Source organism: Lissotriton helveticus, chromosome 1_1 (genome assembly GCF_964261635.1).
Source record: "Lissotriton helveticus chromosome 1_1, aLisHel1.1, whole genome shotgun sequence".
NCBI classification, from domain to species: domain Eukaryota; kingdom Metazoa; phylum Chordata; class Amphibia; order Caudata; family Salamandridae; genus Lissotriton; species Lissotriton helveticus.
In genome coordinates, this window is record NC_136057.1 from 132924020 (window position 1) to 132947180 (window position 23161).

At 48.3% G+C, this 23161-nt stretch overlaps 1 protein-coding gene across 5 annotated transcripts in view; it reads left to right on the plus strand.

Annotated features, from left to right (window-relative positions):
- LOC144770299 (N-acyl-aromatic-L-amino acid amidohydrolase (carboxylate-forming)-like) overlaps positions 1 to 23161 on the plus strand; it is a 370744-nt gene that overhangs the window by 125305 nt on the left and 222278 nt on the right. For all 5 annotated transcript variants that reach the window (XM_078654826.1, XM_078654980.1, XM_078654905.1 and 2 more), the window contains 2 exons: positions 21100 to 21352; positions 21855 to 22050. In XM_078654826.1, coding sequence (XP_078510952.1) covers positions 21120 to 21352; positions 21855 to 22050 — 429 coding nt within the window. In that variant the 5' untranslated portion in view covers positions 21100 to 21119. The remainder of the gene's footprint in view (positions 1 to 21099; positions 21353 to 21854; positions 22051 to 23161) is intronic.

A 23161-nucleotide genomic window follows, 5' to 3' on the forward strand; every position in this document is an offset into this window, starting at 1 on the left:
GGCCAGAGAGCAAAAGTTGAGTGGGTTAGAACCCACTGGTGGCAGCATAATTCCTAGAGATAGGGAAAGGTCTCATGACCATAAAAACCTAAATAAGATTGTCCCTCCCTACAAGAGTGGGGATGACATCCACAAGTGGATAACTGCTTTGGAGAGGGCCTGCAAAGTAAGTACAGCAGGTACCCCAATGTCAGTGGGCAGCAATCTTATGGCTCTCCTTTTCAGATAAAGGCAGAGACAAGCTCCTCACGGTTAGTGATGAGGATGCTAACAACTACACTGTCCTGAAGAGTGCTCTGATAGATGGGTTTGGCTTAACCACTGATCAGTATAGGTTGCTGTTCAGAGACACCCAGAAGACACAGACTCAGGACTGGACTGACTTTGTAGATTGTGCCACTAAGGCTCTGGAAGGCTGGTTGCTGGGCAGTAAGGTCAAAGACTATACAGGATTGTATAATTTTATTATGAGAGAACACATTCTTAATAATTGTCATAACCAGTTATTGCTTCAACACCTGATTGACTCTGATCTAACCTCTCCCCAAGAATTGGGAAAGAAGGCAGACAAATGGGTCAGAACCAGGGTGAAGCAGAAGGTACAGAACCAAGGTGGTGATCAGAAGAAGCAAGACCAAAAGGGTGGGGAGAAAGCAAAAGACCAGAAGTCTTCGCCAGGTCACGAAAAAGCTTCTAATGATGGGGGTTCTAAGAAATCCAAAAAGAAAGAAGGTCCAAAGAAACCATGGTGCAACTTTTGTAAGGTTAATACTCACTGGACCAGTAAGTGCACCAAAAAGTAGGCAGCTCCAGCCACCATTGCCCCTAAGGCAACTGTTCCCCCTAGTACAGCTAATAGTGGTGGTTCTCAACAGAAGGGTGTAATAGGGTTGACCCTGGAAACTGAGGTGGATTCTGGCCTAGTCAGAATACCAACTCAAGCTGTTCTTGTCTGTGATGTGGACATGGCTATGTCCTCTACTGTGAGCCCCAGTAACCTGGGCAAGTACAGACAGACTCCTTTGATTAATAACAAAGTGGCTCAGGACTACAGGGACACATGTGCCAGTGTCACAATGATGACGCCCAGCTTTGTGGACCCTGGACAGTTTATACTAGGTGAGAATTACCTAGTGACCAATGCAAGCAATGTCACTACCACCCATAGTATTGCAATTGTTAATTTCTCCTGGGGAGGGGTAACTGGCCTTAAATGAGTTGTTGTTAGTTCAGACCTCCCTGTAGAATGTCTGCTTGGCAATGATCTGGAATCTTCAGTCTGGTCTGAAGTGGAGTATAGGACTCATGCAGAGATGTTAGGTATATCAGCACATGTCCTTGCTGTGACTAGGTCACAGGCTAAAAAGTACAAAACTGAACAGGCCCTGGATCCTGAAATTATGGACCAGTTGCCTACCAAGAGAAAGAGCAGTAGGGTTAAGGCAGTGCCTTCCCCCTTGCCTCTGAATGAGGATCAGCCTTCCAAGGAAGCTGACTGTGAGGCCCAAGAAGGAACTGTCCTAGAAGAGCTTGAGCCTGATCAGATTGAGGTTCTTGGGACAGGGGGACCTTCAAGGACAGATCTCAGGCAGGCACAGTTGGACTGCCCCTCTCTTGAACCCCTCAGACAGCAAGCTGCTGCTGGGAATGCTACAGGTACCCATAGAGTGTATTGGGATGAGGGGCTCCTGTATTCAGAGGCTAGAGACCCCAAGCCTGGTGCTTCCAGGAGGTTGGTCATACCTTTGGCATTCAGGGGCTTCCTTCTCACCTTAGCCCATGATATTCCCTTAGCAGGACATCTTGGCCAGAACAAGACTTGGGACAGGCTTGTCCCTCACTTTCACTGGCCCCACATGTCAGAAGATACCAAAGAGTTTTGTCGCTCCTGTGTCACCTGCCAGGCCAGTGGCAAATCAGGTGGCACCACAAAGGCCCCCCTAATACCATTACCTGTGGTGGGGTCTCCCTTTAAAAGAGTTTGGATAGACATTGTTCGACCAATGGATCCCCAAACAGCATCTGGGCACAGGTTTATTCTGGTGGTAGTGGATCATGCCACCAGATACCCAGAAGCTATTCCCCTAAGGACCACAACAGCACAACAGCACAACAGTTGTGGCAAGAGCCCTCCTGGGAGTTTTCTCAAGAGGGTTGTCCGAAGGTGGTTGTCTCAGACAGAGGTGCAAACTTTATGTCTGGATATTGGACTGCTATGTGGAAAGAGTGTGGAGTGACCTACAAGTTCACCACACCCTACCATCCACAGTGCAATAGTCTAGTTGAAAGATTTAACAAGACCTTAAAGGGCATGATCAAGGGTTTACCTGAAAAGCTTAGGCGAAGATGGGACATCCTTCTGCCCTGCCTTTTGTTTGCTTACAGAGAGGTCCCACAGAAGGGGGTTGGCTACAGCCCTTTTGAACTTCTGTTTGGGCACCCTGTAAGAGGACCCCTTTGTCTGGTAAAGGAAGGATGGGAATTACCTCTCAAAAAGCCTAAACAAGATATTGTGAATTATGTACTTGGTCTCCGCTTCCGGATGGCTGAGTATATGAAAAAGGCATCCAAAAACCTTGAGGCTAGCCAGGAACTCCAAAAAGCCTGGCATGACCAAAAGGCTGTGCTGACTGTTTACCAGCCAGGGCAGAAATTGTGGGTGTTGGAGCCAGTGGCCCCAGCAGCTCTCCAAGACAAATGGTCTGGACCCCCACACTATTGTTGAGCAAAAGGGAGAGGTAACCTAGCTGGTTGATCTTGGAACTCCCAGGAGCCCACACAGGGTGCTTCATGTCAACAGATTGAAACCATATGTTGACAGGGCAGACATGGGCTTGCTCATGGCTACAGATGAGGGACAGGAGGAGGAGAGTGACCCTCTCCCAGACCTGCTTTCTCAGAACCCTGATGATGGTTCAGTTGATGGTGTAGCCTTGGCAGGCAGCCTCACTGACCAACAGCAACAGGCTTGCAGAGAAGTTCTTCAGTCCTACAGACATATGTTTACACTGACTCCAAGTCAGACAAACTGGTGCACCCATGAGGTGGACTCTGGTGACAGTCTGCCTTTGAAGAGTAAAATCTACAGGCAACCTGATCATGCCAGAGACTGTATCAGGACAGAGGTCCAAAAGATGTTGGAGTTGGGAGTCGTTGAGCCCTCAGAGAGCCCTTGGGCCAGTCCTGTAGTCCTAGTGCCTAAACCTCACACCCAAGATGGTAAGAGAGAGATGAGATTTTGCGTGTATTACAGAGGTCTCAATGCTGTCACTAGGACAGATGCCCACCCAATACCAAGGGCAGATGAACTCATTGACAGATTGGCATCTGTCATGTTTTTGAGTACATTTGACCTAACAGCTGGCTACTGCAGATCAGACTAGCTGAGGATGCAAAAGCCAAAACCGCATTCTCAACCCCTGGAGGTCATTATCAATTTGTGGTAATGCCCTTTGGCTTGAAGAATGCACCTGCCACATTCCAAAGGTTGGTGAACCAAGTCCTCTCAGGTCTGGATGACTACTGTGCAGCTTATCATGATGATATTGCTGTCTTTAGCTCCACTTGGGAAGATGACCTGATCCACCTAAAGAATGTTTTGGAGGCCCTGCAAAAGGCAGGCCTAACTATGAAGGCTACCAAGTGCCAGATAGGGCAGAGTAATGTTGTGTACCTGGGCCACCTTGTAGGTGGAGGTCAGGTTCAACCATTGGAGAGAAAGATGCAGACCATAGAGGACTGGACTCCTCCCTCCACCCAGACACAGGTCAGAGCTTTTTTGGGCCTGACTGGGTACTACAGGAAGTTTGTTAAGAACTATGGGTCCATTGTGACACCACTTAATGACATGACTTCTAAGAAAATGCCAAAGAAAGTTCAGTGGACAGTTATCTGTCAAAAGGCATTTGATGACCTGAAGCAGGCCATGTGCACTGCACCTATTCTGAAAAGTCCAGATTACTCCAAGGAATTCATTGTTCAGAACAGATGCTTCTGAGTTGGGTGTAGGAGCTGTTCTTTCACAACTGAATAAAGATGGTCAAGACCAGCCAATAGCTTTTATTAGCAGAAGGCTGACCCCTAGAGAGAAACGTTGGTCAGCTATTGAGAGGGAGGCTTTTGCTGTGGTTGGGGCCCTGAAGAAGCTGAGGCCATACTTGTTTGGTACTCACTTCAAGATTCAGACAGACCATAAGCCCCTCTTGTGGCTAAACCAGATGAAGGGTGAAAATCCCAAACTGCTCAGGTGGTCCATTTCCCTACAGGGGGTGGACTTTTCAGTGGAATATAGACCTGGAGCTGACCATGACAATGCAGATATACTCTCCAGATATTTCCACTTAGAACATGAAGACTCAACTGGGCAAGGTTTGTTTAATGTCCCTGCGTTTGGGGGGGGGTGGGGGTTGTGTAGGAGGGTAGTGTCTGCTTCCTATGGTCACCCCCACTTTCTGCTATGATTTTCTGGTTTTTCGACTTTAGTGTGGCTGTGGGCCTGCTAATCAGACCCACAGCCCAGCTGTGCTCTCTCTAAATTGATACCATGTACTTTAGGTACATACCTGATTGGGAATTGGGTCACCTTTGTGAGCCCCTGTATAGTGTAGCATAGGTACCCAGGGCATAGGTGCATCCGAGGCCTACCAGGGGATGCAGCATGTATTATGCCACCCCTGGCTGGCCATCCAAACTGACACCACAGGCTGATCACTCAGCTTGGGTAAGGTGGTGTAATCACCCCTTACTTAGATATAGTATACCTGTATCTACCCTTATATGTAGACACATATATACCTATAAGGCACTCCTATGGCAGGCCTTGACAATCCTGAAGGCAGAGTGCTTGGTTTTATGTGAGAGGGTGCACTAGCATGAGCTGAGCCCTTCTGTAGCTTTCGGAACCATCTCCTTATAGCTGTTCTATGATATAGCCATACCATATACTCTTAAGTGCATTATAATCCTTGCGGTTAATGCTAACTTTGGTTTGGCTTTATCAAAACATGTTGTGTAAGGTGTCAAACATTTTGGAATACTACCCCTCCGCCAGTCCTGGCAGCGGGGGTAGCATTCCACCCTTCTAGAGGGAGAAGACATGTAGTTACTGCTTTACCCGGTTAAAGTTAAACAGAGCCTCAGCATCACAAAATGGATGCTGCTGCCACAGACACGAGTCTGACCTCCTGCAGCTGGACGAAACTCCAGCAAGGGAGGCCTGGACAATAGGTGTCCTGTCGAGGGAGTTGCTAGCACCTCCCCAGACAGCCTGTGGCGTATTGGGGCAGGGTGGGTTGAATGGAAAGATGCTTTTCCAGACACTGCCTGGGGCACACAAGGTGCTCCATGCATAGCCCGGTCCAAAGCAGTTGCTGGGGCACCCTAGCCCCGCTCTGCCGCGAAACTGGACAAAGGGAAAGGGGTGTAACCACCCCCTTCTCAGGTCCACCCATAGGAGGGACCTAACAGGTAATCCAGCCCCTAAAATCAGTATAAAGATAGGAGCTGTATCTAGAGACTTTAGATTATCCTGGACTGAAACAAAACTCTTGGACCTACGACGTTCTATATCGACTAGAAGACTGAAGACATCTCCCTTGTGGTCAAGGAGTGACCACCCTGTGCAAACGGGCACCACCAGTAACTTGCTGGTTTGCTTTGTCAAGGCTCCTGCTGGAACCTGAAGACTCAGCAACTCAGGAACTGGACTTCCAGACTGCTCCGACTCCGATCCACATCCACAGCAAAGCTGAGACCCGTGGCAGACACGAGAGACGTGGGACCGGACTCCCTGAACTTCCTGCACTTTGCTAACAGTGCAACTACTGAGGCACCCTCGCAGTTGTGCATTGGGGTTTGAGAAGCCCTATACCTGAGCGCCATTTGCACCAAAGCTCAGCCCTCCACACTCCTAGAGTGCCGCGTGGGGCCTGCTCCTGCATTTCAGCTCGACGCGTCTTCCCGGTTGCTATCCCGTTGGCTAGTGAGCCCTCTGAAGACGAACCTTTGAATTTACACCACTGGCCTGGTTGCTCCAGGCTTGCCCCAGCTTCCCACCAAAGGAGAAGCTCCCCAGACCTTGCTGGTCTGACCTGAAGCCAATCTTCACTTCCTGCATGGATTGCGGTTACCAAGGCTTTTTGGGTCCAGTCCGGATATCAACACCGCAGTCAACTAGATCCTTTGTGGGACAGCTCGAATCCAGCTCCTGGTCGTCGTCGATGCCTCCTGGTCCTCGTGGCTGCAGAGACCAGCTTCGTCTCTTCATCTGAAATCAACTCGACATCGCCTGGTTCCTTCCTGGTCACTGGCTAGTGACCCAGACTCTGTCCCCTCTGCTTTCAGGTTCTTCTTGTCTCCGATCCACCCCTGGATCCACCCGGACACTTTGCCTCGAGTCGCCTGCAGCACTTCTTTGTAGATCTCCATAAGAAACATCGCCGAAACCCGACAGCAAATGACACCTATGCACCCGGCTTCCCTGGGTGAGGTAACTTGAGTAATCCGGTGCTCCCGTGGGTGTTGACTCTCGAAGTGTCCTAGTTTAACCCGTTCCGTGCTGCCGTCGGCCATTGGCCGACGCCAGCACTACCTCCCCAGTGCTGCCGTCGGCCAATGGTCGACGCGGCCCGCCCGTTTTGCGGAAGTGCCGCACTTCCACAAAATCGCAGCCGCCGTTAAGGCGTTAAAGGGGTTTTACCGTAGTTCATCCGGAAGTGTCCTTAAACAGTAACTTTGTAACTTCTTCTTTCTCCATTATAAGTCAAGGGTCACGTCTCCCGTGGGTCTCCTACTTCCTAACCTTTGGTTGTCTAGTGTAGCCCCAGCGAGTCCCTAGGTCCTAGGCCTAGTCACTATTACTGAAGTGGTTCTTATACCACTTACTTAGTACATGGTTTGTGAGGCCCCTAGGGCAAAACGGTATTTGTGCAACTTATAGTGTGCTTATTGAGTAACTTGTGATGTATTTCGGTCTCTGATCTCATAAAGAGTTCAGAGGGGTTGTGTTAGAAATAATTACATATATATTTGATATATACTTTGTGTGGTGTCCTTTCATTTGGTACTCAGGGGATTATAATTGGTAAAACAGCTTGCTTTACATGCTCTCTGAAGTTTTAGCCCAAGACTGCTGTTCCATGCTACCATTAGGATAGCTTGTCTATAAGGTTAACTTTACAACCAGCATCAATAAGGGTCGTTTAGACTGGTGCAAGGTGCCCACTAGAATAGTGGACATCATATGCCAGGCTAACTTCTCACACACTCTCCATTCACCAGTGTTTGGGTTTTGTGCATTAGGGTTTCCACGTGTGTTTTGGGTAACCTTCACATATGCATTTTGGAGAACGTGTGCTCTCCAGTTACTGTACCCCTTACCTTGTGTTTACATAATTATTTTTATCATTCCCAGCCCTGAAGAGTCGTGGGACTACTTTTCCCTGATGAAACACGTGTCGGCTGGTTGCGTTTTTCACCAGAATAAAGAAATTCCGACATCACCCAAGAATTTTGTACAGTTTGCTTACGATTGACACTTGTAGTTCCTGTTTGATTATGTATGTGTGCACGTAATTTAGCTATACTATTTTGCTGTAGGGTTTCCCTACACACATCAAGGGGTTACAAGGGTCTCTCCTTCAGGGTCAGCACCATACTCACTAGTTTTACCCATACACACTAACGTGAATCTGCTGAGCGCCATTACTTCCTATACACTAAAACCCTTAACCTTAGGTGTCTATCCATCTAGAAAGCATTTATTTCAGTTATCAAAAGCAAGATGGAAGATGAAAACACAAGTCAAATAGCATGTTATACATTCCAAGAACATACAGAATACATTGCTGTGTGCCGTGTGTCAGCAGGCCCCACCTTGCAACAGCCCCACCCAGGTTCCACCACCATTCCTAAAGGAATTTAAAGGGAATTCATTGGGACAACTTACCCACAACTCCATCTCCTCGAGCCCCAGAGGAGAACCACAAACTTGAAACTAGGGCACCGCATAGCACATCGGCCCACCGTGGTACCTGAACACAAGCGTAACCCCCAAAGTTAGAAACCTGGCATCGCAGGGTAGGGCAGGAGAGTCCAGGACCACCAGCAGGTCAAGGGGTCAATCCAGTCGCAGAATCAGAATTCTTATCTATCCTCCTTTATTATATGTCAGGGACACCACTACTAGGAGAGGTGCTTTCTGGCTTCACAGGATGAGGAGCTTCCTGGCTGCTCCTGATCCGCACCAGGCATGGTGAAAGGGACAAAGAGGATGGTATCTGTGGTGTGCTGGCTGTATCTCCTGAGGTTTCATTGCTCCTCTTGATGATGTCACTGGGTGACTCTCCCACATCTCCACTTCCTGGGCAAGCCAGTGGCATGACTAAGGGCTTCCCTCCTCTAGTTGCAGGAGGCGCTTGCTCAAGAGCAGTAGGGATCAAGCCCTTAAGCACAAACCTCTAGAAATACTAGTAGACCGAACATGGCAGTAGGTATGGTATGCAGCTCACATCCATTCAAGACCATCCTGCAAGCCAGACCCAACTTTCACACACCTGGGAGGCTATGGCCCGCCCATGCTTTTTCATGGCCTTCCCAGATCCTAAATCCAGGAGCTGCCTGGTTCTAGGTGCTTTTTGTGTTGATGTGTGTATATGCCAAGTCATCAGAAGCAACCTCTTTTCGAGTGCCCGCCTGGGGCCTGCTGAGTTTGCTTTTGTGGTGGTTAGATTCATCTTGCGAAAAGCTATAACCCTGCCAGGGCATCACAGGTGCTATCTCATTATCATTGTCCGGGTATCTGGTCGGAAGGGGGGGGGAGGGGCGTGAGCTCAGGGGTGACAGGGTCCCGGATAGAAGGAGCAGGATGAGCCTAGAGATTGTACTGACTGCTGGAGTGGGTGGGGAGTAGATGTGTACTCGGGGTGACAGAGTACTTAATAAAAAAGCGCACTCGAGCCGAAGATGGCACTGTCTGTGCTGGAGCGGGGAGGACTAAGTCGTGAACTGGGGTGGGGGGGGGTTGGGTAACAATGTACCTGGTCAAAGGAGCATGTAAGCACGGATATGGCACAGTCTGTGCTGGAGTGGGGGGAGGAATAATTAATTCAGAGGTGATAAGGTACCAGGTCAAAGGAACAGTGTGTGCCTGGAGATGGCACAGACTGTGCGGGAGGAGGGAAAAACAGGTGTAGATTCAGGGGTGATAGTGTACCTCGTCAAAGGATCATGGTGAGCCAGATATGGCACAGACTGCTGCAGCGGAGTGGCAGGAATGAACTGAGGGGTGCGGGGGTACCTTGTCGAAGAAGCAGGGTGAGCTGGCACAGAGGATGCTCTCTGCGTCAGAGGTCTCAGAGATGCACCACCTCTCAGATTCCTCCTCCCCTCGGTGGGATATCACATAGTGCCCTGCACTCACACTATCTGCCAGGTACTATATTCAAAGGGAAAGTGTAACTTGCTCTCAGCATAGCTATCCGGTACTAAAACCAATGCACATAGTTTTAAGTGGATTGCCCTGGCCCGTCAACAGTGACTTGCATCAATATTGGTTATGAGTGATCAGTGCTTAATTTCGAAAAAAACATAAGTGCCAGCTTCAGGGCCACTACCTCCACCGGGCATTTATTATAACCGCACCCCCAGGGCACCCACAATAGAGGCCGGGCCCCGGGGGATGGGGTCCCTGGAGCCAAACTTGACCCAGGAGGAGAGCCGCAGAGGCCACCTACTCCCTCCCATTATTTAATTTTTTTTAAATAAAAGCCAGGCCCTGGGGTAGGGGGGTCCCAGGGGCAGGAATAATCCCAGGAGAGGGGCTGCGCATCCCCTTCCCCTATTCAAAATAGGCCTGGCCGGTGGCCAAAATTGGCCCAGGTGGCCCTACACCCATAAACAATAACAAATAAATAAAAATAAAAGACTGGCAGGACACTGGATGCCCCACCTTCTTTCTTCACCACTTTGCAAACTCGCCTCCTGGTGTACTGTTGGTTAGGGAATGAAGTCCCCTTGGCTGCTGAGGGTCCTTGGGGAACCACAAGACCTCCTGTTACACTGTGGAATTGCTGAGAGGTTTTCAGAAGCCTTGCTCCTTTTTCCACCACTCTGCAAATATGCCTACTGGCGCACTACTTGTTGGGGGATGACGTCTCCTTGGCTCCCGAGGGTCCTTGGGGGGGGGGGGGCAGACACCCCTCCTATTACCTCCAGTGAGTCCCACACAGCGGGATTGCTGACGAGTGGTCGGAGGCCACGCCTCCTTTTACCACCACTCTGCAAACGCGCCTTCTGGCTCACTACTAGTTGGGGATAAAGTCTGCTTTGCTCCAGAGTGTACTTGGGGGCTAACTACCTCTCCTGTTACCTCTAGTAAGTCCCACACTATGGGAATACTGAGGGGTCTTTGGAGGCCACACACCCTTTCTCCACCACTCTGCAAACACACCTCCTGGTGCACTGCTGGTTGGGGGATGAAGCCCCCTGGCTGCTAAGGTTCTTTGGGGGCCAACTACCCCTCCTGTTACCTCAATAAGTGCCACAGAGCGGTAATGCTGAGAGGTTGTCAGAGGCCATGGCCCCTTTCTCCACCATTCTGCAAGAGCACCTCAACGCGCAGCTGGTTGGGTGATGAAGTCTTCTTGGATGCTGAGAATACTTGGGAGCCAGGAACCCCTTATGTTACTTTGAGTAAGTCTCAGACAGCAGAATTGCTGAGAACTAGTTGTAGGCCCCGCCCCCTTTCTCCACCACTCTGCAAACACAGCTACTAGTTAAAAAAACATAGAAATTCACTCAAAAAAAACAAAGGTTATACAGATGTTATAGTTCGGCCCAGGTTTTACTTGTAGAAAACCAGTCAAATTCAGCAGTTCTAGTTAGCTATAGCACTCTCGCAATGCACTGCTTATGACCTCACATATTATATCACTTGAGACCTGGTCAGTGACATCACTGATGACATCACTGATGACTTCTAGAATGACATCACAGATGATGTCACTGATGATATCATCCACAGAATCACTGATGCACCCTTTCACACCTCCATAGAACCTTTCATACTTCCACTCCCACACAACCATTCACAGACCAGTACCAGTAGTTACACACCCACTCACTGATTCATAGATTCACACACACACACACGCACACATCCACTCACTGACCGACCCATATTGCCACTCAATCACCCACTCACTCACTAATACTGCCACTGACATATCCACTCATACAGCCACTCACACAATGAGTCAGTCACTCACAGAGCTACTAACATACCTAGTTACTCACCCATACAATCACACAGCCACTTTCTCACCTGTAAAGATACACACCCACTCACTTGCTCATACAGATACTAACACGTACTCACTCACCTATAGTTACTGACACAACCACACACTCCCCCATACTGCCACTCTCACATTCACTCACCCATACAGCCACTCATAAACCTTATCACTCACCTATACTGCCTTTCACATACCCAGTTACTCACCCATTTACCACTGACACACCCACTCACTCAACCACAGCTATACAAACACTCACTCACTCTTCTGACCATCACACACGTACATACTAACCCATGCACCCACTCACTCATCCATACAGGCAGCCACACACACCCAAACCGTCCCAGACAGACAACCATACAGGTACGGGTGAGGAAGGAGAGAGAGAAGTGTGAGATGGAGATGGAAGGGTAAAGTGGAGTGAGAGTACATTGACACATAGTGAAGGATGATGTCAAGTGAGAGGGACACTAAGATTAGGTAGAAAGGTAGGAGGGTGAGGTGAGAAAAATCTAGCATGAAGTGGAGAAAGAGAATGGCGCAGCAGGGAATCATTTGGATAAGATAGAAAAAGGCCAGCATCAGGTGAAGAGAGTGAGGTGGGTGGAGGAAGAGAGTGAGGTGAGTAGGACAACAGAATGAAGTTAGGAGAGAGGAGGGAGAGACACCGAGAAACGAGGGTGAGGTGGAGAGAGCAGAAGGGATCCAGACCATAGGCACAAACTTCTAGAAATACACAATTTAAGCGAAAAGACAGAACCCGTCAGCAGGTGGTATGCAGCTCACATCCATGCAAGGCCATCCCACACGCCCAGACCCTGCACTCACACACCCAGAGGCTCTGGCCCGCCCATGCTTCCTCATGGGCCTCCCAGATCATACTTCCTGGCGCTGCCTGGTTCCAGGTGCTTTTTGTGGTGATCTGGGTGTATGCCAAGCCAGCAGAAGCAGCTTCTCTTCGAGTGCCTGCCTGGGGCCAGCTGTGTTTGCTTTTGTGGTGTTAAAAGTTAAGCAGTCACAAACAAGCCCGAGGCAGGCACGGAGCAGCCAGGCTTCGGCCACAGAAAGAGGCGGGTTAACTCCAGACGGGGCGGATCTCTGCTCTCCGGGGGTGGACTGCTCTGTCCTTCTGGATGGGAGCTGTCCCAGCCGGGACACCGCACCAGAGCGAGGGCATCTCCTGCTGAATCACCAATTAGAAGGTAAGTTAATGAACTTACAAAAATATCTCCCAATACCACGGTGTTGAATTTGTGTACCTGTCACCCAGGTGTCATGCGCCGGAACTGGCGTCACCTGCACCACATCACAGACAGGGCTGCACCACATGGGCGTAGAAAGCGTGAGGGTGCGGGGGATATATCACCCAGATTTTGTATTGGGGTGGCAGGGGGTGGCGGGGTGAAATGGACAAAAGACTTTGCCATCTCTCTTCTGTCAGTTGCATGGCCATTGGCACGCTTAAAAAAAACTAGTATTTTGACATGCAGAATTCTGTTATTAAAGTCTTTGACGTGCCTATGGCCCTGCACTTGACCTTTGACCTTCCCTTTTGTTGTGAAACTCAGGATTTTCTTCTCACCTCGCCCTGGAAGCCCGGGCTGCCTGAAGTCTGCACTTCCAGGACAAAGGGAGAGTATTCAGGAAGTTTGTAGATTGCGCTCTGCATCCTGCCCCTCCTCAGCCAGACCCTACCTTTATTTGACTGTTTCACACTGCAATCCAGCCACTCAAAGGCTAATGTTTTGTTGAAATGTTTCTTTGAACAGTTGAACCTCAAGATAGCATCATAGTCTAAGCAAACATCTTGGGTTATGGTGTGTCAGATGTGTTGCTCTGTCCTAATATTTACACAAATATTAATTTAAATATCACTAGTTTGTCTTATTTCTTTTATAGCACAACTCAACTCAATCCAGGGTGTGGGAGAGCCTGACATCACACATACACATTATACATTTACAATAAATCTTGTGTGTAAATCAATTTACAGGATGTGTTGCATAAGATAGTGAGGGTTGCAAGGTGTAGGAGTTGCATGTCCTTTCCTTCATAGTTCACTGTGCTATATGAGAAGTATTACAATTTATGAACTGCAAGTAACGAAAATATCTCTGTGTTAAAAGCAATAACCCACTTACCCATCTACACAAACTATAAATCCGTCATCTGTGTGTCACATGATGTGCTTTGGGGGAGACATAGTAACTCTCTATGATACTTTAATTCAAAACTGGGACTAGACAAAACACCTGTCTCTCCAGCAAGTGCATTAACCTCCAGAGTTATCATACCATCATTCTTGTTTCCTGAGAGATTTACTGGGTACATAAAGATCTATGCAGCAGGTGCCTTAATTCCATAAGATAATTTAAAATGCAGACTTTGCAACCAATTAAGCAGAACAGACTTACTGCCCCGTTTCTCTTTGTTGCCAATTTCTTTCTGGTAGAGTTTTAATAAGTAAATGTATAAGTAGAGGCCTAGGTCTTTCTCCAGTGCTGCATAACTTTTTTTGCACAACTGCGACGCAAAATCGAACTTTCTAAATATTGTAATGTGCTCAAATGTACGCATGATAGACCTGCTTAACGTATGTGAGGTCTTTTAAAAAAACTTTTAAAGAGTTTTATATAGCGCAAACTCGACCTAAAGGTATCAGAGCGCTTTATATGAGCACTGGTTACGCTACAGACACATGCATTAATTATTGGTAGGCATGGGGGCGATTAAGTGATTTGCCCAGAATCACAGGATGTTGAGTGTCCCTGCTGAGATTCAAACCTGGTTCCCCAGCTTCGAGGTAGACTGCTCTAACCGTTAGACCACATCCTCTTCCCTTAGAATCTGGTGTCATTTTTTGTGATATCACTTCCTGTGAGGTCATAGGTTGTGATGTCATGCACTGTGATGTCATTTACATACTGCCTAACTTGGTTAGTGCCCCACTTCTTTTTGGACATCTGCCCAGGTAGGAGAAGTGTAACGGAAAACTGGTGTTGGTGGCTGTAGGAGGCTATGATGTACACTCTCAGGAGTGAAGCCCCTTGCACTAATCAAGGCAACCCTTATGGGGATTTCAGTGGTCTTTGATACCGTAGAAAGCACTTGAATTGGTAGCTGTGGACAGCAGCCTCCAGGCTTGTCTTGAAGGAGTGTAAAGCAGCTTGTTTTACCACATTTAATAGATAGTGTAGATTAAGTGGAAAAGAACCACACAGTGTTTATAAAAATAAGTCTATTTATTATGCAACACAATCACTAACCCATTGGCATATCACCAACCCAGAGATATCAACTGAACAATAGACACAACAATACTTAAAATTAATCAGGTAAGTAGCACAAATTTACACTGGTCTCGAGGGGGATACCAAAGAATATACTAATAAAATGTGAAATGTGAACTGCAAAGAAGAACAGGACTTGGACCAGAAGACTCAAAATAGCTGGGGACACAAGGAACCACCCAGGGTTAGAAACTCCACGGAGGATGTGTGCAGAGTGAAAACACAGCTGTGTGCCCAATGGAAGTCAACGTAGAAGTCACATTGCAGTTTTAAAGAAGAAGGACCCTTCCCAACGGACTCCAAAGAATTCATTTGGAAGATGAGAGGTTTGAAAGCAACCCCTACCATGGATGCACCAGTGAAACTGGGTGCATGGTGGTGAATTCACGTCAGAATCTTCCATAGACGACAGTGGAAGACTTCGAAGAAGATGCCTCTGGAGAAGCCTTTGAAGGAGTCCAGTGGAATCCCAGACTGGATTCCTGAAGAGGAGAACCTGCAAGCAGAGGGGACAAAGTCTATGCCACTCGATAGTGACCAGGAGGCACGGAAGCACAATGCTCACTGATGTCGGGAGGTTCAAGAGTGAAAATGGTGACCTTGTCGCTGCAGCTGTGCGGACCAGACAACGCTGAGGAAGGAGCCATGGACGAGCTGTCCCACCTTGGGTGTCAGTGTCCAGAAGGTCGGTGTCCAGCGCAAGCACCAACAAGCCTTGATAGCCGCAACTGGCATGGAAAGCAAAAAGTTGCAACCGTTGAGACCAGCAAGGTCCAAGGGACTCACTAAGTGCAGGAGAGTGAGCGCAGGCCCAGAGTAAAAATAGGAGCCAACTGAAGCAAAGGAATGCCCTCAAGAAGACCCACAGGCTGAAGGCACAGGATTCGCAAGAGAACCTCAGGCAGCTCTTCAAAGCTGGAGGTTCAGAGGATACAGTGAGGATGCTAATCTTCGAGGGATCAGGTGCAGTAGACTGGAACTTCTTGTAGGCCGAAGATCTCTGGAGTTCAGAGACAGCAAGCCTTAGCCATGGCAAGTCGACACCCGGCACAGGAGGGATACTGTCCTCAAAATTGCAGAAAAGACTAGTCCGACCTCCAGGGAGCTGCAGAACCACAACTTTTGTTGCTGGGCCTCAGGAATTCCGTAGGACGACAGGAGCAGCTGATCCTTCAGCTTCGTTGCGGTGCCTGCAGAAGCAGGGAAGTGACTCCTTCACTCCAAGGGAAATAACTTTGGCTGTCCTTGCTGCACACAGGCCTTCTGGAGAACCTAGATGAAGCTCAGACATAGACGTCCGCAGAAGACTTGAAGAATAGCCAGACCAGGAGCAACGAGATTATTCCGTGATGCGGACTCTGTTCCAGTCGAAGTCCAACAAAGTTCAATTATCCAGATGGTCGAAGAGTGGCTTGGTTTCTGAGGTGAGTCTTGTTCCACAATGAATCTGAGGACTGGCCCATAGGGGTGCTCTTAAGTACCCTAGGGAAAGTGTTGGAATGACTCGGAGGTTCCTCCAAGAGGAGGGGGCTGGACAGAGGGGAAGATTCTCCCCTGTCTTTTGTCCTGTTTCTCATCAGAGTTGGAACCAAGGGTTCCTAAACTAATAAGCAAGGAAAGCACCAAATATGCCTTTCACAGCTGTCTGGTGGTACCGGAAAGCGCCCCAGCCCAATACACCAAGTCCTGTCTGGGAGGTGGTGACACCTGCCTGTGACAGGAATCCTATTGTTCTACCTTCCCCTGGTCGAGCTGAGCACAGCAGCAGGAGGGCAGAATTGTGTCTGTGGACAGCAGCAGCACTAGCTTGCTGGCAGACCCTGAAAGGCTGTTACCGGGAGTACAGGGGGTCCTCTAAGGAGTCTCCCAGTACATGGAATCATGCTTTCAAGCACCAGAATCGGTGTTGGAGTATGAAATTAAGAGGACCTTTGTAGTGCCACCTGACTTACAACTGGCTTAGTAGGCGACACAGGAGTGACAAACTCCTTACTGTCTTCAGACGTGTAGGGCCAGTGAAAGTGAGGGACAATCCTGTCTCAAGACTTGCATTGCCCAAGATGTCCTACAAGGGGAATGTTGTGTGCGAGGAAATCCCTGAACTTCTGAGGTTTGGCTAACCTCCTGGTGGCATCAAGCTTGGAGTCTCTACTCTACAGAACCCAGGAGCCTATTTTCCCAAGAAGTCCAGTGTTACTGACACTCCCTGCCTCCTCTGCTACAGCTTGCTGCCTGAGTTGTTCAAGGGAGGGGCAGGCCTTCTGCTCCAGACTCAAGCCTTCCCTGGAAGGTCCCCCTGCCCCCAGTAGCAGTGCCGTGTCAAGCCGAAGCTCCTCTGGGACAGTTCCTTCACATGTACTGAGATCATCCCTCTCCAGAGGCTGATTCTTACTGGGAGTCAGAGAGGAGGATACATCTTTACCCTTCCTACTCCTTCTCTTTGGAGCTGGGTGGTCCATTGTTTCAGGATCCAGGACTCCCTCGGTGCCTAACCTCTTGGCCTGAGCCCTAGTGACAGCAGAGTCACTGGCTGAAATCCTCATAATGTCTGCATAAGTCCTGAACTCCACTTCAGACCTGGCTGAAGTTTCCAAATCAGTGCCCAGTAGGCATCCCACAGGTAAGTCTGAGGAAATCACAACTCTGTGCCAGTTACCCCTCCTCAGCTGAGATTAACAACTGCCATGGAATGATCTGTCCTGACATTGCTAGCATTGGTCACTTGGTTAATCTGACCAAGTAGAATCTGCTCAGGGCACACAAGTTTCTCTGTCACCATAGTGACACTGGCACCTGTGTCCCTGTGAGCTACATATCCCTGACCATTGACTGGAGACTGTTGTCTGCATTTGCCCTTGTTATTGGGACTTATATAAGGGTGGCATTCTGAAGGTCACCATCACAGACTAAAACAGCCTGAGTGGATGTCCTGACTAGGCCAGAACACACTGCAGTATGCAAGGTTAACCCAGCTAAACTCTTGGGGGCACTACTACTACCAGTGCTACTTCTAGGGTTTAGGAGTAGTAGTAGCAGTATTGGTGCTAGAAAAAGGCATCCTTTGCCCTATGGACGTCTTTCTTACCCAAATAGCACCAAGGTTTCTTGTTAAAGGAAGAAGAAGATTGGTACCCACCCCCAGAGGAAGATTTTTGGGGATCTTCAGAAGACTCTTTCTTTTATTTAGATTTCTCCCCACCCTTCTCTTGGGCCTTAGAAGAATCTTGCTTCTTCTAGCCACCACCACCATGATTTGGTGCGAACCCACTTGTCTGCCTTCTTTCCCAGTTCTTGGGGAGAGGTCAGATCTGAGTCCACCAGGTACTACTGCAGTTGCTGACTCTGACAGGTATTAAGGATGTGCTCCCTCACAATTAAATTGTACAGTTCTTCATAATCATGCACATTACTTCCACGAAGCCATCTTTCCAGACTCTTGATAGCACTACCTACAAAATCTGTCCAGTCTTGGGTGTGTGTCATCTATGTATCCCTAAACGTAACCCTCCATTGCTCAGTGGTTAACCCATCTATGAGGGCACTCTTCAAGACTTTGTAATTGTCTGCATCTTCTTCCTTTACAGTCAAGAGTTTGTCTCTACCTTTATTAGCAAAGGAGAGCCACTGGATAGCTGCCCACTGCCCCTGAGGAACCTTCTGAACTTTACAGGCCCTTTCTAAGGCAGTGATCCCCTTATGGATGCCATCACCCTCCTGGTAAGGAGAGACAATCCTGCTCAAAGTACCTAGTGTCAAAGGAGTGTTCCCTGACCATAGGTTCACTAGTGCTGCAATCATGGGATTCTAGATGTTCCTTATATAAGGCCAACTGTTCCTTCATGAGTCTCAGCTCTCGGTAGAGATAGAGGTCCCTATTGAAGTGGCAGAGGAGGTTAAATTAACTGAGAAGGACCTGAACCTCCCCTGAACCCGCTGCGCCCTCCCAGGAGGAATACATAGGGTCCTACCTCTAGGGCATCCCTGTGAGCCACTAGAGCTATTCTCTGGGGACTAGAGTTCTCCAGTAAGGGCTCTTCAGCCTCCTCCTGGACATGCTCAGATGCAAAATCATGGGTGTTGGACTCCCCTGGCTCATCCTCTGGAGCAGCATCACCCATATCCTAGTTATCCTGTTAATCTGACCTTTTTTCTTGGTACCAATAACTATTCCCCAAAGAATATTTCACTGTTAACACACAGCTCTCCAAATGTCCCTTGTAAATAAATCATCATACTCTTGAGCACAGCCTCCCCGCTTTTAATCATTGTTTCAATTAAATGCTCAATATTTTGGCTCGAATAAACCTAGCGCAAGGCATATTTGCTAGTTTTGAACCTTTTATAGTTTTTGTGAGCCTAACTTATAACTAGGTTTTGTGCTGTAGTGCATCCCATGCACTTCTCATTTTTTACCTTCCACCCTCTGTATTCATTTGTAAGCCTCACACTCGAACACAATGTTTCTGTTGTTCTTCACTAACACCTCATATCTGAGCTTTACCACACATCTCATTCTGCACACCTCACTATACCAATCTTCTGTGAGCATCTCATATGCGTCTCTCACAGCAGGCTTTTTTACATTGGTAAGCATCTCTCTTCCATACAGGAATGTAGGGGATAAACTTCCAGTGTTTGAGAAACTATTCTCGCTCTCCTTCTTGTGCCCTGCTGGACCAGGGGTTTCCAATAGGGATCAAACTAATTTCAATGCTCAAACAGACTCACAGAATCCTATACCATACTATTAGACCTGTCAGCCTTAGGGTGGTCTTCCCCCAAACTTTTTGCCTGCTTACCTGCTCTTTTTGCTTATTCTTTTTGTCAGACTTAGGACTCTGAGCACTTTACCACTGCTGACCATTGGTAAAGTGCATGCGCTTCCCCTGAACATGGTAACATTGTATACACAACTGGAATCTTTAATTTCCTGGTAAATACCTGGTACAGTGGTATAACATATACCCTGGGCCTGAAAATTGAGTACTACTAGTGGGACTGTAGCACTGATAGTGCCTCCCACCCAATTAGCACTTTAAACATGTCTAAGCCCTGCCACTGCAAAGCCTGTGTGTGCAATTTTACTGCCATGTCAGCTTGTTATTAAAAACTCCTTGTCAACCGTGGTGTGGCGCCGCGGCCAGGGCAACTGATGCTGGAATCTGGGAATCACGGTTCGATCCCCAGCGCCGGCGGCAGGTTAGCCCAGCACCATGTGACTCTGGGCAATAGCCCCACAGACCATGCCTGAAACCTTGGCATTGTACTCAACTCCTCTCTCTCTCTCCATGACCCGACAGGTCAACACCATCGCCTCCACCTGCTTCAACACTATTCGCAACCTCTGAAAGAACTTCAAAGGGATCCCCCTGAATCAAGGAAGACCGTCACCCTCGCTCTCATTACCAGCAGACAGGACTACGCCGGGATCAACACGTCTCTGCTTTGCAAACTACAGACCTTGCAGAACACTGCAGCCAGACTCGTCCTCAGCATCCCTCCGCATGAACACAGCATCCCTCCACATGAACACATCACCCAACACCTGCGTAACCTCCACTGGCTTCCCGTTGAGACAAGAGTAACCTTCAAGATACTCACCCACGCCTACAAATGCCTCCACCACACCGGAGCCCAATATCTCAACGATAGAATCTCCTTCCAGTTACCCAATAGGAACCTCCGATCCACCGACCTCGCCTTCGCCGGAGCCCTCGCTCATTCGCAGAGTAAGAACGGGTGGTAGTACCTTCCACTACATCACGGCCAAGACCTGGAACGAGCTCCCGATCGACATCAGACGTGCTCCCACCATGCACATCTTCAGGAAGACCCTCAAGACCTGGCTCTTCAACTGACCAGGGGCAGCTTCCCCCTCCCCCCACCCCCCAGCGCCATGAGCCGGTCAGGGTTAAGTAGCGCGCCTACAATCCTAAAATTCCCCGATTGAGTGATTGATTGAAAGCTGTAACTGGAGCCCTGAACTTTGCATTGCAGTAGTGGAACCTAAAATTGTTGCTTAGGTCGGCCACCCCTTACTCACCCTCCCCTGCCCCTACCAAAGGCTCCCCACACATTGGTTTGTCTTAGGGAAGCCCACCAGTGGCCCCCAGCCTTCCATCACTGGCTCCCTAAATTCCTTGGTACAGGGTGAAGGGACTGAATTTCCATGGTGTATTCCCCTTTGCACTCCTAACCCCATCCGTTGCTTGTCCTCTGGTCCTCTATCGGGTGGGCCTTCCACTGAGATATTCCTGCAAGTAAGAGCCACCAACTATCACTGTTGGTATCACACGAATGATGACCCTGATCAGCTGACAGATATACTGCTGGGCATTACTGACCTCACATTAACCTTACAAGGTCCCATATGTTTGGGTGGGACCTGGACTAGAATAAATGGGTGCCTTTATGGTGTATTGGTTACTCCATGTAGCAATGGTAGGAATATTAAACTCATGCTGGGTTGCCAATGGTCTTCACTTATGTGGTGGCAACTTTTTTTTTTTTAGGGTCCTATCCAGCTCGTAGGATGGCATCTCAGGTCCTCATGAAGCCAGTGACACGTGTTGCTGTGAGCGGGAGCACACATGGCAATGAAATGTCGGGAGTCTTCCTTGCCAAACACTGGATTAAAGACCCTTCCGAGTTGTGCCGTTCCACATTCAGTACAACCGCATTTATCGCCAATCCTCGTGCCATGGAGAAGTGTGTACGGTACATTCATCAGGATCTGAACCGCAGCTTCAAAATGGAGTTCTTGGAGTGAGTACTTCTCTGTTTCTCTTGCTTCTTGTTTTCTGTAGAAACTTTGCTTCTTCCCCTTTGGCCTCATGTCTGGGGTGACCTACCTCACTCAAAGACGGCCTCTTCGCCACAGGAGTGAGACACACACGCACATGCACAGCACCCACATGCACTCAACCGCACATTCCACATACACACACATACCCACACACGCACAGCACACAGACACACAACCGCGCATTCACCCGCCCACGCTCATGCGTACATACACATCCACAAATCCCATGTTCACGCACACACACACACACACACACACACACACCTATACACACTCACTCTCTGGCCCTCACCAATAGCACACAGCCCTCAATGGACCTGTGATAGCCCAATCTGCTCACTTCCTAACATAACTTTATCCCTTAAATCTCAGGCCAAGCATAACTCTTTAATAGTACTCCAAAAGGCATGTACCCCAAAAGTGAGGATCCTATTCCCCGATCTTCCTTGCCCTCTCTTGCAGTGCTCCAGATTCCCAAGACGAGCCCTACGAGGTGCAACGAGCAAAGGAACTCAACAAAATCTACGGTCCAAAGGGCTCTCCGGAGGCTCATGACTTGATGTTCGACATGCACAACACGACTTCCAACATGGGGGCCTGCATCATGGTGGAGAGCCCCCAGGACCCCTTTTCATTCCACCTGGCAAACTACATGAAGGTAGGTTTTACTTTTCAAAAGTATAAAATTACAGCACCGAAGCAAAGCATATCAATGACAAAACAACTGCATTTACAGTAACTCTTCCAAACACACCAAAAAAAACATAAAGTTGTCACATTCGTTAAAAAATTTCCAAAATGTCCAATCAGTCTTGATAATGGATCAGGCTTACAATGGTTCATGGTTATGCTTTCTGCTGTCTATGGAGCATATTGGCTTTACATGTCCATTTTAGGTTCATTATCAATGACCGTCTTAATCCAGCGGGCAGGACATCTGCCGTGTCTTAACGAGATACCCTGTCTGCTAAATTCTAAATCAGGTCCTATGTCTTTAACACTTTACTATGGAATATCTAAAACTAGCATAATGCAATAAACAAGGTCACTTGACTCAGTTACAGAACTGCAAAACTAAGATACTTTTCAGCTGGTCTTCGCCGCCGAATTCTCTTCCTCAATAATGTTTGATCAAATTGGACATTTGACCTGCTCATAGATCCTCAGATGCAGGACTATGTTCTGATACTGACCATACATGGTGAACACTCTGCTCCCTGTGAAAAGAGCCTGGACATCTTCTGAGCGGTAAACCTCAGCTTCAATCTGACTCTCACAGGTGATCTATTGTGACCTACCAGATCCTCTCACAGGCTGAACTGCTGGATCCAGTTCTGACAATACAACCTATAATTTCAGTAACCAAGGTTGGAGCTCCAGCTAGATGCGAGCTGAGAGGCGGTCGGGGAATGGGTAGGGTAAAATTTTTGTAATAAAACAATTCAGACTATACCAATTCCAATTCCAAAAATTCTTTATTTCGGCCACATGGGCCATAAAAGATGCAATAAAATACAGTACATAAATACACAGTAAAATGGAATGCATGTATTAGAGAATATTTACATATAAAAAGGCTAGAAGGTCTGCATGAGGTAAGGAAACACAGTGGCACCAGTTCAGGGGGACATTTTCTTCCTTATTAACCAAGCTGCCATTAGGAATTTTGATACCGCAAAGACAATATGTCCCAGGGTATTGGTTTTCATAACCCTGTATGCTTGTAGGTATTCCCGAAAACCCAGGTTTCGGCACAGCGGTGCAATCCA